The sequence below is a fragment of the Rutilus rutilus genome (assembly GCF_951802725.1).
Source record: "Rutilus rutilus genome assembly, chromosome: 8".
Classification (NCBI taxonomy): Eukaryota; Metazoa; Chordata; class Actinopteri; order Cypriniformes; family Leuciscidae; genus Rutilus; species Rutilus rutilus.
In genome coordinates this window covers 2,476,662-2,494,719 of record NC_140222.1, presented here as the reverse complement: position 1 = coordinate 2,494,719, position 18,058 = coordinate 2,476,662, and the positions used below count along the sequence as shown (strand labels likewise).

General features: G+C 39.5%; 1 protein-coding gene across 1 annotated transcript; it reads right to left on the bottom strand.

The window, feature by feature from the left end:
* Window positions 1–14,034: 14,034 nt before the first annotated feature.
* On the bottom strand, window positions 14,035–17,799 carry LOC311295737 (guanylyl cyclase-activating protein 1-like). The gene is made up of 4 exons (XM_084417242.1): window positions 17,189–17,799; window positions 16,108–16,257; window positions 15,930–16,020; window positions 14,035–15,851 (listed from the first exon to the last, which is right to left on the bottom strand). Exons 1-4 carry the CDS (start codon window positions 17,384–17,386, stop codon window positions 15,712–15,714), a joined length of 579 nt encoding a protein of 192 aa, XP_084273368.1. The 5' UTR covers window positions 17,387–17,799; the 3' UTR covers window positions 14,035–15,711.
* Window positions 17,800–18,058: the final 259 nt, after the last annotated feature.

Below are 18,058 nucleotides of genomic sequence, written 5' to 3'. Positions count from 1 at the left end.
ATAATCTTAGGGCAATGCAAACAGTTTGTGCTGTAGTTAAAGCTCGACTCCGACAAGTCGAAAATAAATGTGCGTTTCCAACAAATGAATAATGTAAACGACAATCTCACGAGTCACAAGAAAGCATTTGTGTCTGTTTGAACACACTCGACCACATGAGCGTCTACACTACCAAAGCAATCCGGTTGAATGTGTTTTCACTACCTCTGGAAGTGGTCAAAAGTGGACAAGCTCAAATTGTTATAGACCCTGTTTACACCAGTGTTTAGCACGTCCACTTGTGATCGATTTTTTTCACTACATAATTGTTCTTTTATTGATTTACTGAGCACTTTTTAACTTTAATTTCAGGCCCGATGGATGAGAATGAAGAAGTGAATGAAGACACTGGAGAGAAACTGCATGAATGTGATCAGTGTGGGAAGAGTTTTATACATAAAGGAAACCTTAAGACACACATGAACATCCACACTGGAGAGAAACTGCATGAATGTGATCAGTGTGGCAAAACATTTTTGTGGGCTTCAGCCCTGAAGAGACACATGACAGTTCATTCACAGGAGAAACCACATTCATGTTCTTTGTGTGGAAAGAGTTTTTCACGTCTGCGTGATTTAAAAGAACATCAGCAAATACACACTGGTGTAAGAAATCACATGTGCTTTGAGTGTAAGAAGACTTTTATTAGAGCTGGACATTTAAAACTGCACCAGAGAATTCACACTGGAGAGAAACCTTACAAGTGTTCACACTGCGACAAGAGATTCAGTGACTTAGGATCCCTGAAAAAACACGAGAGGATCCACACTGGAGAGAAACCGTACAAGTGTTCACACTGCGACAAGAGATTCAGTGAGTCAGGATCCCGGAAATCACACGAGAGGATCCACACTGGAGAGAAACCGTATCACTGCACTGCATGTGGGAAGAGCTTCACTCAATTATCTACTCTACACAGACATACAAAAACTCACATTAAGTAGCTTATCTTTAGTTCACTTTCAAGTGCGATGCCACCTCTCTTTCCTATTAGTTTGTCTTAACCAGAAAATAAAGAAAAAAAATTCCCCAAAGAGCAATATCGCATACGGTATATAATTTTGCTTAAAGGAGGCATAACCTGCAATTTTCACTTTTCCACGAGAATCAATGTATGTTATGATCGACTAACGATTATACACTGGCCGGGAAGCCGATATTTAAAAGTGAAGCGTTTGTTTACCTCAGGGTAAATAAACCAGCGCGCGTGCACGCGCACTCAAATACGAGATTTTGATTTCAGCTCCCTCTTGACGTCATGAGGTAGTAGGATATACCATATATGGACACCGCAGCAGGAAGCCCCCCCTTCCCCTCTCCCCTCATATTCAGTTCAGTCGAGAAAGATGGAGAAACCGAGTGCACACCGGACTTGCTCTGTGGTTGATTGCCATAAAAAACATGTAAATGTGTTTTATCTCCCAAAATCGGACGAAACTATCAGGGACCAGTGGATGAAATTCATTTTTAATGACGCTGTCCCAACAACCCTTTCAACTGGCGTGCAGAGCCATATAGAGCGTCCACGACAGCCAAAACATCGCATTGATCTCGCGAGACAATAATGCCTTCAGAAATAAGGGTAAAAGTAGGTCTGTGTTTATTTTTTTTCCACTTTTCTTTTTTAGAAGGGCCTGAAAGACTATAATACAGCAGTAGGTATCCAATGTAATACTAGGTTATGACTCCTTTAATATAATCTATATGTTTAAAAATACAAGTGTTTTTTTTTTTTTACTAACTGTTCTTGCTCAGGAAGCTGAAGAAGAGGCTGATTGAGATGCTTTATTATCTTGTTAGTCAATAAAGAGAGAGATCGGTCTTATTTGTTTCCACTTTTTGTATTTTCTGCACCAAGTATTAAACTTTTATTGTCCATTTTTATTGTCTGCTCTTTCTTGCATCAAGAATAAATCATTTCTTAATTTTAATGATATCTAAAGCCTGGAACACACCAAGCCGACGGTCGGCCGTCAGTTTCCTCAGTGTGTTCTGCACCGTCGGCTGAAATTGGTCTTCGTCTGCTTTTTTTTCATCCGATTCGACTTATTGAATCGGCGTCGGGCCGTCGGTGAAAAAGAGAACTCTGATTGGCTGTTCAGCTTAGTGAACGAGTCAGTGCACGAGAATAATAGCAAAACAGCGAGCAAAGTCAAAACGGTACAGATAAAAGACCGTTCTAATGTTGTCATCTTACCTGAGTGTTCTGAAAGATTATGTGTATTTTCAGTTAACTTTAGTAAGATGCATTTACATGGTTACTGTGCATTAGATTTAATCAACTCTGTCTGTGTCTGCAAAGGTGTGTGCCAAATGGCCCATACAGATGAATGCCCCATTCAGATGTATGGCCCATAGAGACTGATTGGTGTGAATGAATAAAAAGAATCAGCATTGCTCAGAGTGGATTAGCAAGTTAGAGCGATCTCCTGTGGGAGGTCCTAACAGGTTTCTATTGTTTGTAGCCCATAGGCTATGTCTTCATGTATAAAGTTCTGTCTCAAGACACAGAACATTGGGTTAAGATTGTTGAAGGGCGACATGCTAACATCGCTGCTGAAGGACTGCTACACGACAAACCTTCAATAAATTCTTCTCCCCACAAGAACTCTGGTCAAGCTTACTTATTTTATGTATTGGAGAAATCTAATACATTGGCGAGCCACCCGAACCACTGCTCGGCCAAATACACCAAAATCTAACAGTTCCTTGGCGAATATTTCAATATTAACACGAGAGGAGTGGAACAAAGAAAGTGTTTAGCAGGATTGATATTCAAAACGGTAAGCACGCACGGCTTTGTTTTACAGGAATTTTGAGGGGCAGTTGCTCTGACCTAAAAAAAGTTGCTCTGACCTTTAATTGTCTTGCTACACTGCAGCATAATACAATGGTTCTCACACTCCAGTAATATTTCTGTGAAGTGAATTAATCTTGCACTTGTTCATAGTTTTTGTATTTTGTCTGAATATATTCAGTTGAATTTTGCCCATACAAAATGCCTTATCTGACCGTGTTTATGTCCAAACTCAATGCCTCTTATGGTCTTATTATTATTTATAAAGATTGCAAAACGTCAGAGATGACAGGTTTATGATATACAACTTTGTAAACCGTATACAAAATGTATTACAATATGTTAAATGTCACTAAAATACACATGAGAAAAAGAGTTTTTCATATTATTATTATTATTTTATTTTTTTTATGTTTTTTGAAAAGAAATAATCTGGATTGAATTGACAGATGGGGAAAAACTCACTTCTAATAAAAATAAAATAAAATAAACGCTTACATTTCGGGAAAAAATACAATCCTTTTTTAACCTTTTGGCTTCCCGTACATTCAGTTGTGCTTCTTGGTCGTATTCAGTTCTGATGGTACGTATGGTAACTGGGCAACTACGCATGATTTGTAGTATGATTGCGTAAAGGGAACAGGAATTCCGGTAGGGAACAGAATCGACTGCTACACCGGTCGCGTGCAGCGCTGCAGCCACGTAAACAGAGTTTGCCCTTCCCCTACTGACTTTCACTTTCGGTGGCCGAATGGAAGTGAATGAGGCTTTGCGATTTTTTTTTTTTTTATCTAAAAAAAAATATGGGCAGTTGCCCGGGCAACCTGAGCAACCCCCCTGTGCACGTCTGCGTCGGTTTCCCTTTTTGAATGACGAATATAGACGAATATATCTGCAGAAATAGACAGTTGTCTCATTTACACGCAGGCGCAGAACGCACACGCTAGCTGACAGTCGGCTGTAGTTCTCTCGGTGTGTTCAAGTGCAGCTTTTCCCAGACGCGAGGCGACAACGCAATCGGCTTTCATCAGCGCTAGTTTGTCGGCGTCGGCTTGGTGTGTCTTGGCTTAAGAGTCAAATCACTTGCCAGAAGGCTGTGTGTGGGCTGGTCACATAGAGGAAACTGGGAAAGGTCACAGCACTTTTATATTGTTGTACTATTGTTAGTTTAATACTCGATATTGTGACAGAAACTTTTAACTCTCTCTTTTCCAGCACTTTAGACACAGTTGCTCCGTTGCGCTTAAAGAAGATTAAAGAAAATAGTCCAACGCCGTGGTACAACGAGCACATTCGGGCCCTTAAGAGAACAGCCAGAGAGATGGAGCGCAACTGGAAGAAAACAAAACTAGAGGTATTTCGCATTTCATGGAAAGAGAGTTTGATTGCATACAGAGAGGCCTTAAAAGCTGCTAGATCTGCTTATTTTTCAACCCTATTAGAAGAAAATAAACAAAACCCTAGGTATTTATTTGAAATAGTGGCTAAACTAACGAAAAATTAATCTTTTCCAAGCAGCAAAGCAGTAATGACTTTATGAACTTCTTCACTTATAAGACTGATAATATCAGGGACAAAATTATAACTATGCAACCGTCTACTACAGTATCGCATGAGGGAGAGCACTGTAGTCTCCCTGAGGAAAAATTTGATTCATTCGTTGCTATAGGAGAGGAAGAATTTACTAAACTCATTAAATCATCTAAATCTACAACATGTATGTTAGACCCTATACCGACTAAGCTACTGAAAGAGATGCTCCCAGAGGTCATAGATCCTCTCCTTTATATCATTAATTCATCTTTGTCTCTAGGATACGTACCAAAAACTTTAAAGCTGGCTATGATTAAACCGCTCGTTAAACCACAACTTGATCCTACAGAATTAGTCAATTATCTTGAAGATACTAGAAAAGGCAGTATCTTCACAACTGTGTTCCTTTGTAGAAAGAAATGATATCTGAGAGGATTTCCAGTCAGGATTTAGACTGTACCATAGTACTGAGACAGCTCTCGTTAGAGTCACAGATGATCTGCTCTTATCACCTGATCGTGGTTGTATCTCGCTATTAGTGTTACTCGATCTTAGTGCTGCATTTGACACTATTGACCTCAACGTTCTTTTAAACAGACTCGAACATTATGTTGGCATTAGTGGAATTGCACTAGCATGGTTTAAATCATACTTATCTGACCGTTATCAGTTTGTAGCAGTAAATGAAGAGATGTCTTATCAATCACAAGTTCAGTATGGTGTACCACAAGGCTCAGTACTAGGACCGCTGCTGTTCACTCTGCACATGCTACCTTTAGGAGATATCATTAGGAAACATGGCATTAGCTTCCACTGTTATGCTGATGATACTCAGCTCTATATTTCTTCACGCCCTCACGAAACTTACCAATTCATAAAATTAACGGAAATGCATAGCTGATATAAAAAATTGGATGACTAGCAACTTCCTACTACTAAATTCAGTAGAAGAAGAAGACTTTTATTACAGCTGAAGATTTGAAACGGCACCAGAGAATTCACACTGGAAAGAAACCTTACAAATGTTCACACTGTGACGAGATTCAGTCGGTCAGAATCCCTAAAAAAACACGAGAGGATCCACACTGGAGAGAAACCGTATCACTGCACTGCATGTGGGAAGAGCTTCACTCAATTATCTGCTCTACACAGACATACAAAAACTCACATTAAGTAGGACTTTATCAATACCTACAGATTTTTCAATAATTGTTCTGTCTGTAAAAAAAAAAGTTTAAAAGTTTCGCCTCACAAAACAAGCTACTCATGCGGAGCAGAAAATGTCCAAAATTGATGCACCCCTTGATGAAAATAACATACAACATTTATTTCCATCATAAGGTGCATCAATTTTTGGTCAAGATCTTGTATTGACAATGCAAGAGTCCAGCACTCTGTAAAGTCTCCTCCAGCACATGCCAATGGCTCTCAATGAGTTTAAGGTCTGAACTCAGAGGTGAAAATTATTTTTCATGCTCCCTCCCAAACATTCTTTCACAATCTGAGCCTGATACATTTTGACATTATCATCCTGGAATATGGCCATGATGTTTCTTCCCAAACATATAACAAACATAAAAATTCACTGCGATAATGATCCAATCATAAGCCCCTTTCACACAGAGATTCCGGAAAATACACGGATAAAGTGAGCCGGGATTTGACCTGGGTTCGTTTGATTTTGGTTCATTCACACTGCCAGTGATTTTCCGGAATCAGAGAGCGCGTTCACACACAACTCGTAAAAATCCCATAAAGACACGTGACATCGATGTGACTTGTAATGTCTCAGCAGCATCTTAAGTTTGCTTATGAGCTGTGATTTCTCTCTCTCGCCACGCTTGTGCATTTTTTTTCTCTGATTCGATCATAAACTTGCACATTACGCACCGTTTCACGGCTGGCGAACGATCCCGGCTTCAGCGTCATCATTACGTTACAGCCAGGGTTTCCGCGGAGTCATAAAAAGTCATAAAACGTCTTAAATTTAATAATAAGAATTTTAGGCCATAAAAAGTCATAAAAACGTCCGGATTTTCCATACAAGGTCATAAATTTCATTTAGCCACGTCTTAATGCTCGTTCATTCGTTGGTTCTACCATTTCCTTTTCCCCCTGAAAATGCGCTGGCGCATAATGTTAAATGCACAGGTTAAATGCGACAAAAGCGGAACGCTCATTTGAACCGCGCGCCACACGGACCATTTACCCGCTCGGCTCCAAGTCCAAACGGCAGCGCAGCGCGAGCTCAATAGAACTGATGCGTTTACTTTGATCGGTCTCGGTCACAAGATCCAGTGAGAAGTGCTTGAATTCAGCGAAGAACACACTGTCTCAGTGATTTAAACCAGTTTAAAGGCAGATGAAACCGCGCTGACCAACAGGAGAAACTCTGCAGAACGATACAGTCAGAAGGCTTTTCCGTGTACAATCTCCCATCATTTATCATGGATTACTGTAACGTTAGCCTAGTAATATTAACTGCACCATGTGGGATATACATATTGAATTTTATTATATTATTAGTGCTGATAATGTATTAAAGGACTAATGGAATATTTACAGTATTTAATAATGTATTTAGGCTAACGTACTGTTTTTCATACATTTCCTGAAGATACGTGCCATCAAAGTTAGGCAACACAAACCTGTTTCAAGACTTGACCCCTATTAGCACATGCAGAAACTAAGTAATTATTTTCCCAATAAAGATATTTATTTTGTTAAGGACAAACGACAAATGTTTGAATGTCCTAGACCTCAGATTTGTGAAATGTTCACCTGTTTTAGCAAGTGTTTGTCATTATATTTTCTGACAATAAAGAGCAAAGTTAGTTTAAAACCACAATTAACGCTCTGGTTTCTACAACTTTCACTTAGAAGCAACAGTCTGCCTTTAAACTTGAAAGAAATAAAGATTTGACATTTATCGTGATAATTATCGATATTGACTAATATAAAACAATTATCATGATAATTGTTTTTGGCCATATTGCCCAGCCCTAACTGAAATCTCCCGGTCTATCACAATGGGAAAGTGTAGGCCTACATTTAACGAGCCATGGCTCAAAGATGGTGTGTTTAGTAGTTGGCTCAGGCCCATTGCAAATAATCAGTATCAAGCATATTGCATACTGGGTAAGAAGGCATCTTGTACTTTCAATGAAAGTAGAAAAAAATTTTTTTAAAGGAATTTTAATGAATTTTTCATAATTCGTGTAGGTCATAAATTTAAATCATAATGGTCATAAAAAGGTCTTAAAAAGTCTTAAATTTGACTGACCAAACCCTGCAGAAACCCTGGTTACAGCATTGATTACAGCTTTTGTTCACACAGCGCGCGTTCCGGGACTGAACACGGCAATGTTACTCGGTCCCCAACCCGGCATCAATCCCGGGTAATGTTTGCGTTCACACACAAGGCGTTCTGGCAATTTCCCGGCAATTTGCCGGGATCATTGCGCTGTGTGAAAGGGGCTATAGACTCTTAAGTATTTGCCAATGTAAATCCAAACAGCAACTTTTTTTTGGCTGGGCAGATCAGTATAGTATAGACATGAATCTATAGTTAGCAGTGGTGGGCCATCAGGGCCAGCGTGGCCTTCTCTGCTGGCCAAAACACATCAGAATCACTGACATGCGCTTTAATATATATATTTTTTTTCATGAATGAGTTTTAAATTATTCCCAATAGTCCATTCTCTTAATTTCATAGCTTTTCTCTTGTTTCAGCCATCATGTGTTGCCAGGGTCAAAGCCAAAATCTGCCTTGAGGCCTTCAGAATCAATAGTGCGAGTGCCTGTAAAATAAATGGCAATGAAACTGTTGCTTTAACCAATCAGATAATCAGATTTAATCAGCCAATAAGGGTTTCTATTTGACTGCAACGGGGCCATCTAGCAGGCGTACAATAACGTCAGCATTTTCACGTCCTTTGATTGGATGGTCAGAGCGCTATTACTGGTAGTCTGAGCCAGCCAACCGCATCTGTAGTAAACCGCATAAACTAAAACATTCCTGTAGATTTAATAGTTTTTCTACCCACAAATTAATATTTCTCTCCCTCCTCGACCCCCAGCAGTTTCAAACCTACCGGTGAAAAAATTCACAAATTCAATCAAATTCAATCAAAATTGACAGATATGAAAAAACTGTGTTTTTGTCTGTAGTGTCTCGGCTTAAAGACACAGTTACATGACAACACAAACTTAAGTGCGAGACTTCTCCTTTACCCGTGTTCCTGTAGCATGATCTTCATCTTCTTCATCTTCTTCTGACCATTAATCATCCTCCTCAGTCCAACTGCTTCGGCTTCATCTTCAGTCCGTTCTCCTGCTGAAAAGAAAGCAAGAGACTATTATATAGCACTAAGTTACCAGCCTGAATTCAATACAGTATCTCACTTTCCTGTGTCGTCTGTTGGTGACGTTCGCTTCAATAAAAGCCTTGGGTTCCCTTATCCCGTTGTCGTTTCTCCCATCTGTGACAACACCAAACACATTGCTTCGCAAAAGACATTTATATCTCATTGTTTTTATCCGAGTAGCCTGATGAATACATATCCAGATCCAACAAAAGAGTAGTATTAGTAAAAGTCAAAAAGTGTCAATTAAATTGTCTATTACCTAAACGCCTTGAGAGGCATACCTCTGCCCAAAAACTTTTCAAAACCAGAAGGGAACTGACATAAGTAAGGGATAATCCATGGCTAGGTGTGCATTAAGTTAGGGATAATGTACATCCAGCTGGTTGTTATCGCAGAATAAACCCAGATAGAGTGATCAGTACCCGGACACGAAGCGGAGAGGTCTTGCATTACCTTGAAGGGGTTTATGCTGTGTGTGCCAGAGGCTGCCAGCCAAAGATCATACTGGCGTGATCACGCTCCAGGGATTACAAAATCTTTTCAGGTCAGAAGGCACAAATCCAAGTCGAGTCACGAGTCGTTGTTGTCAGAGTCTAAGTTGAGTTGCAAGTGTTCTTTGATTATGTCAAGTCAATTGCAAGTCTGAGTCCACAACCCTGGTACTCATTTATATTTACATTTATTCATTTAGCAGATGCTTTTATCCAAAGCGACTTACAAATGAGAACAATAGAAGCAGTTAAACTAACAGTAGGACAACAATATTCAAGTGCTATGACCCTTCTCAGTTTAATCTAATGCAGTACATGTTAAAAATTAAGGAGTTGTGTAGCATGTTCTGATAGGAAGGGCCTGATCCTCCTAATGTTGTACAAGGCAAATCTACATGACTGGGCAGTTCTAGCAATGTGGTCTGTGAAGTTCAACTGATCATCAATTACCTCTCCTCCAAGGTTCCTGCTGTCCTTGATGGAGTTATGGATGACGAGTCTAGCTGAATGGAGAAGTTTTGATGAAGTGTTGGGTTGGCCGGGACCACAAGCAGTTCTGTCTTCACAAGGTTTAGTTGAAGGTGGTGGTCCTTCGCCCTATCGCCTAACGACTACAGCCCCATTGACTCCCTGTGCCAATGCATTGATGAAGTCAACAGTTGGATGTGTCAAAACTTTCTTCAGTTAAACAAAGACAAAACTGAAGTCATTGCGTTTGGAAACAAAGATGAAGTTCTCAAGGTGAACGCATACCTTCACTCTAGGGGTCAAACAACTAAACATCAAGTCAGGAATCTTGGTGTGACATTAGAGTCAGACCTTTGTTTCAGTAGTCATGTCAAAGCAATAACTAAATCTTCATACTATCATCTGAAAAATATTGCAAGAATTAGATGCTTTGTTTCCAGACAAGACTTAGAGAAACTTGTTCCTGCTTTCATCACCAGCAGGGTGGATTATTGTAATGGACTCCTCACTGGCCTTCCCAAAAACACCATAAGACAGTTGCAGCTCATACAGAACGCTGCCGCCAGGATTCTGAGCAGAACCAGAAAATATGAACATATCACACCAGTCCTCAGGTCTTTACACTGGCTCCCAGTTAGATTTAGGATTGATTTTAAAGTATTATTACTGGTATATAAATCATTCAATGGCCTAGTAGGACCTAAATACATTGCAGATATGCTCACTGAATATAAGCCCAACAGATCACTCAGATCATTAGGATCATGTCAGCTAGAAATACCAAGGGTTCACTCTAAGCATGGCGAGTCCGCTTTTAGCTATTATGCTGGAACAGCTTCCAGAGGAGATCAGACGTGCTCCTACTAAGTGTATTTGATTGTGCTAAAGTGGAACTATTGCATTTAATGTATTTATTTTTCTAGGGAAGGAGCATCTGAATGAGTAAAGTGACTGATGTAACTGTCATTTATATATATATATATATATATATATATATATATATATATATAATATATATATATCCTCCTCTGGAAGCTGAGTCATTCAGGTTCCTGGGCTCTACCATCTCCCAGGACCTGAAGTGGGCAAATCACATTGACTCCATTGTGAAAAAGGCCCAGCAGAGACTGTACTTCCTTCGCCAGCTGAAGAAGTTCAATCTGCCACAGGAGCTGCTGATCCAGTTCTACTCAGCCGTCATTGAGTCTGTTTTAAGCACTTCCATCACTGTCTGGTTTGGTTCAGCTACCAAATCGGACATCAGGAGACTACAACGGACAGTCCGGACTGCAGAGAGGATTATTGGTGCCCCCCTGCCAACCCTCCAGGACCTGTACTCTTCCAGAGTGAGGAAGAGAGCAGGTAAAATCATCACGGACTCCACTCACCCTGGACACCCCCTGTTTGAACTGTTACCGTCAGGACGGCGACACAGATCACTGGCCACAAGAACATCCAGGCACAGGAACAGTTTCTTTCCACAGGCCATTTCCCTTCTGAACACTTAACATGCCCCCCAAAGCATATGCCTGTAAGTGCAATACTCCCACTGTCTAGTGCAATAAACTCAGGTGATATTTATATCTATATTATTCATACTACTCAAAATACTGTAAATATGTTTATAATCTGTAACATGCGCTAGACTCCCACTGTCTAGTGTAATATTCTCTAATTCAGGTGATATTTATATTATTCATACTACTCAAAATACTGTAAATATGTTCATAATCTGTAAATGTTTATTCAGACTAAACCCAACTGTGACCCTACTTTTTTACTTTTATACTATTTTTATTTATTTTTTATATATTTTCATTCTTAGAATTTGTATTACTATGTTCTTGTTGCATTTGTATTTGTATATGTGCACTGGAAGCTTCAGTACCAAGAAAAATTCCTTGTGGGTGCAAGCACACTTGGCAATAAAGCTCTTTCTGATTCTGATTCTGATTCTGATATATCAAGCACTGGAAGAAGATTTTTTGGGGAGAACAGGCACCCAACAGAGAGACAAATCCACCACGATTATCAACTTCAGTAAGATGCAAGTCAATTTTAACCATTGCTTCTAAACCTTACATTGGGATTAATATATTATGTAGTTGAAATTATTATTCTCATCATCAAAAGTCATTTCATCTACCAGTGACAAATCTGAGTAAATTTTTTATCCTTTTGTCTTTCTTTCTCTAAAGTGACAAAGAAAGGATAACATGTCACCATCATCAGTCCTTTATTTAGTTCAGTGAAGAGCATCAAGGGAAAGACCCTCAGACGTGTCATAACAGGATAAATGTGGCGACAGGTAAAATTATTAGATGGTCTGTTTGATTTTGGTGTACCAATTTGCTTTTTTCAAAGCTACAATTGTGTGATGTGACATGACATGTATGTGCAAAAACGGCTGCCCTCTGCTCCGGGTCACGGGTCTGTGTTCACAGTGTGTGTGTTTGTGTGTGTTAGTGAGTATTGAACACACACACACCCGGAGCAGTGGGCGGATGTTTTTGCTGCGGCACCCAGGGAGCTATTGGGGACCATTTGTTCATGTTGTCTGAATGTTTAATAATGGCAAATGTTGGTACAATTTAAATACGTTTTGTTTAATATTGTTTAAAGGAATGGTACAAATTAAATCTTTCTTTTTAAGGATTTATCAGCCTACTCCATCCCACCTCAGATTGACCAAGGATCCAGATGAGTACTGGCAATTTGGTGACTTCACTTCTGGTCACTTCTGGTATGAATCTATTAACCTTTTGTTATGTGTGAGGTGGTTTGATTTTACTTAATTTAATACAATTTACAAAATCAGATTTTACATAATTGACTTAGAGTAGTAGCAATGAAAATTACCCCATGATTTACTCACCCTCAAGCCTCAAGTGTATATAACTTTCTTCTTTTAGACAAATACAATTGGAGTTATATTAACTATGGGGTTGGGTTAATAAAGCCCTTCTGGAGCAAGGCCATGAGTTTCCAAAAGTATCCATATTTCATACTTTAGAAAGTAAAATAACTAGCTTCCGGCCATACACAATCTACTTTTGTATAAAGCGCAACTTACGCAACTAAGTGAATTGTTATTTAACCTTTACATTATTTGTTGAACCATGGTATTAATACAAACTACACAATAGTAAGAGCTGAACTGTTGCTTCATTTATCCAATTTGGAAAAAGTGCTAATTTGGAATTCCACTATGGAAAAAGTGGGCCGGTCTTGGGCCTGAAACTCCCGGGCTGAAAAGTGGCCCCACTCCGGCCCTGATTGAGTGTATCCTTCGCGTCCTCCAAACACCCACAACCCTTTGCACACATTCCAATTCACAAAGAATTAGCATAAAATGAATTGGTATTGAGCTTGTCTAATTTCACTACATGATGCAAGGATGGAGATAAAGGCATTATGTTTAGTTTAGTTTTTTTGTAAATTAATCACATAATGTTAAACTGTGAGTAACGCAAACCACTGAGAGACCACAGAAGCGTGTCATTCCCTGTACTGCAATAGAAAAGCAGTTAATACAAAGGTTTTTAATATAAAGCAGTATTTTCACGCGGTAAAAACGTGTGATGTAGCCATGCACACTAACTAGACCGCCTCATTCTAGTGTTCAATGCTGAGGCGGACTCTAGCCTACAAGCCTTGCATTTGAGAAGCACCCATAAAAGAGTGGGCAAGACAACCCCGGATGACCTACACTGTAAAAAACAATCCTGTAGAAAAACGGTAAACTATTGGCTGCTGTGGTTGCCAGCATCATACTGTAGAAATACAGTATGTTACTGTTTTTGAAATTAACAGCTAATTATAGTTTTGTCAGCTACAGTATAAAACTGTAATTTAACAGCTATATATTATTACGGTATGATGCTGGTAACCACAGCTGCCAGTAGTTTTTTGACAGGATTATTTTTTACAGTGGCGAGATTCTGAAATGTGCTTACGGTGGACACTTTACCATCCCATGAGGCCACGGGAGAGGATTTGTGAATGGCAGTAAAGCGAAGGAACTGACGCTGGTAGGTCACATGATAATTGCAACATGGCCACTGTAGTACGTCCTGATCACATACCATATGCATTCCACATACTTTTTTTTAGGGGTCACAAAGATATGACTTATTCAAAATAAGTCCCTACACAAGAGAGTATGCGATTCCAGACTCAGCCACTGGAATGATACAAACGCACTAATATAGGGCCAAAAAAAGGTGTAAAAAATCAGGCTTAATGAGTGGTGTTCAGCAGGAGTCTGGAGAGTGGCGCCCCCTGCTGATCTGGAGGATACGCGAGTGTTAGTGCTAAGATGCTGATGTATAGGGTAGGGCCGCAACGACGCGTCGACATCATCGATTACGTCGACTATGAAAATACGTCGACACGCATGAAATGCGTCGACGCGTCACATTCATTATTTACGTTTAAATATCGAGTAATGGCGGCTTCTGCTCCCGCTCTTGGTGAAAATGACAGACCACGATCATCCAAAGTATGGGAATACGTTAAACTACGGCCGAACAGAAAGGTGTGAGACCTGCACTCCCGCGGGACCCAACGAGTGCGGCGCGGAAATAGATCTGATGGCCGAGTGCGGGCGCGGGCGGTAATGCACTCGTGTGTGTGCTGGTTGCGGGAGAATAAAACGATTCGCGGGACTCCCACAAAATAGAATTATCTATAAATTGAACATCTAAAAACGAATAAATTGTCATTCATCTGTTGCACAAAAGCAACAAGAACAACTAAAACAAAATAGAAACGATTTACAGGCCAGAGTCTCTATCTATTTGTTTGCAGCGTTGAACAATGTAGCCAATCACAGACATATGTGTTGATTTCTGGAACGCCAATCAGATGCATTTAAAATAGAATCCCCTCACCGCTCAAAATGGACTTTTTGTTCAGTGCTGAATTCTGCATACTAGCAAATCATCTGATTATAGCAAACACAGTGTAGATATTATGAAAGATTCATTGTGCACCCAGTTTCATTTATAATAACAGAGATTTGTGAGATCGCGATGAACTGAGATGTTAATCCTTCCCGCGCAGGTCTCTAATGTAGACTTTAAAAACAAACGACTAACGTTATATTTACATTAACAGTAGCCTAGGCTGCAATCTATTGTATGTGAACCTTTTTGCAGATAAACACAAGTGCATTTTCGGACAAGTTAATGGACAAGTTAATTGAGTAAATCATACTCCCACTACGGTAATTAATAACAGACTATAGTAAACACATTTCCTAAATAGGCCTGTGAGTGACTGTATCTTACATTTTATGAAATAGTACCATTAGTTAAAAATAAAGTTTAAAATGCTTCCTGTTCGCATATTTCATAATAAAATGACAAATACCCTTTCTGAAATACAATTTTTTTGTCATCATTCATAGATTTCATGTTAAGATAATATACAGATGCACTACCCTCTTCAAAATACAGCTGATATATTGTTGTACTTATTATTTATTGGAAAGTTTGCCAATGGATAAATCAACTAATCCCAAAAATAATCATTAGATTAATCGGAAAAATAATCGTTAGATTAGTCGACTAATCGAAGAAATAATCGATAGATTAATCGACAACAAAAATAATCGTTAGATGCAGCCCTAGTATAGGGTCTCTAGCAGTCCAGTGATGAGCCCTTAAACGCAAGTTCTTGCATGACAGATTATTTACCTGATATACATTACAGGACCGAAGAAATTTTGCATTTCACAGGTTTTATTTAATAGAAATTAAATTTCGATTCGACATGCATAAGTGCACTTAAATAAAGCATTTGATCTAGTCTAAGTCATTCTGTGAGATTACAGGGGAATAATCAGGCTTGTGAAATGCAGTTCACAATTCTGTTAATACTGATCAAATCTGATGTGTTAATGGTTTAAAGCTCTTTAGTCAGCGCTGAATCAACAGGTTTAGTTCAGAGTTCCGAAACGGTCCAGACTCTCCTCCTTTCATCATCATGTTTGGCAACTCGGGCTGGTCTGGGGTCAGTTGTCCTGCTGTTCAGAGTCAGTCTCGCTGTGGATATTACTGGCAATATGAGTCAGATCCAAACTCTGGGTCAACATCAAAGTGATAGCCTCGTCCGCCTCGATGCCCTCCATGAACTCATCCAGAGACAGCTCGCCTAAACACATACAGTTCCATACGTAAATCATATCATTTATTTACATATTTAAATAGCATAGATAGATAGGTAGATTACCGTCTCCATTAACGTCAATCTTGTTGAACACCATGTCGGCCAAGTCCTCAGGAGTAAACTCCTGGTCTTCTCCATTGATGGCATGAACAGCCTAGAGCAGAAAAACAATTTGAGACGAAAGTGAGCCAGCAGGAGGTGCTGAAGAGAAACTCGGATGCCACTGAATTAAACACGACACCTTGAAGATCAGCAGCAGCTCGTCCCGGTCGATGCATCCGCTGCCGTCCATGTCGAAGAGTTTGAAGTACCAGCGTAACTTCTGCTGAACGCCTCCCTTCAGGACCAGACTCAGAGCAGCCACGTACTCCATGAAGTCTATAAAGCCGTCCTGACCACACACACACAATACACTTGAACAACATAGCACCAGATACACACACTCACTTGTAGCATGCACACTTGCATGATATTGTCTGTTTGATTATTTATGCCACGGACACAGAAATATAGAGCAGAAGAGACTAGATGAGTAAAGTTTGATGACAAACTTTGATGTTGAAAGTTTGAAATAACTTTGAAAAGTTTTGAAGATTTTACTCGTAGAGGTCAATAAAACGACTTTAGAGACGTTCGTGGAAAGTGTTGTCATGGAAGTGACGTGAATGAAAGCCATGATTAGACAAAGTAGAGCAGTCAATGAGGAGTTTACACACTCCTGTTAACCAGATTACCGGCTTTAATGGGTCTTAGTCAAGACCTCTGATCTCGTGCAGCGCTGCTGTTTGATCTGCGTTTACTGTATTGACACAGATCTCATTACCCATCATCATCATCAAGAGAAATGAGGCAGAAGGGACGCGAGCGTCGCTATATATCTGTTATGATCTGATTGGGCTCTTGGTACTTTGAAGAATCACGGGTAACACTTTACAATAAGGTTCATTAGTTAACATTAGTTAATGTATTAACTTACATGAACAAACAATGAGCAATACATTTGTTACAGTATTTATTAATCTCTGTTAATGTTAGTTAATAATAATCCAGCTGTTCATTGTGTGTTCATGTTAGTTCACGGTGCATTAACTAATGTTCACAAATACAATCTCTGATTTTAATAATGCATTAGTAAATGTTGAAATTAATATTAACTAAGATTAATTAATGCTGTGATCATTCTTAGTTCATGTTAACTAATGTATAATGAACCTTATTGTAACTTAAACACTTTTTTTTAAAAGAATAATATAATAACAACAACAATGATAACATTTAGCAGAACTGTAAATAATAAATAGAATAAAAACAGATTGTCTTACGTCGTTTATGTCGAAGGTCTTGAACATGGTCTCGACGTAGTCGTTTGAGGACTCTGACAGATTCTTCAGCCCGAAGAACTTCTTGAACTCGTAGAACGTGAGCTGGCCGGACGGACACTCGGTCATGAACTTTCGGTACCACTTGTGCGAGTGGCAGGCGGTCAGCTCCTGCAAGGACATGCCGGGCTGGTTCCCCATGATGCTTCAGGACAGGTCGCTCATCGGTTCCTCACGCCAACACACACTGAGACACCAGCTCAGCATGCAGGACAGGGCGAGTGTATCCCGACCAATTACTACTGACGTCACTCGCTGGGCTGTTCTTTTCCGCTCTGGAAATTACCGTGAATTAATGCCTACTTACAGGGAATCCGAGCTGAATGTGTCAGAACGACCCACTGGCCTGAGATCAAGACCTCTACTTAGCTATCTATCTCTGCCTGTCTGTCTGTCTGCCAAACAGGACATTAGTTTGGTTCTTTTTTTGTGAACCAATTCCTAACGTTCTAGGGAATAAAAAGGTTTTTGTAACCGTAAACTAAAACGTCTGTCTTTAATGTAGGAAGCATCAGTAAAACAGGACATCATCAACTCAACTTCTTCATCACCTCAGTAAGGCTGGAAGCTTAATCTGCTATTTTGAACCAATAATCGGTACAAAAGGCAGTTGAAGGATGACGTGTATAATGATTGACTCCAATATAGTTAATCTGACTCCATTAATGTTGTTGTTGTTGTTGTTATTCTTTAACCTCTTATTCTTTAAAGGTAAAGGTCTTTCTTATACTGATAGGAAAACGTGGGATTTAACCTGAACGTTTAGATAACGAAAGTTATAATCACTTTAGCTTTCAACATAATCAGTGATAA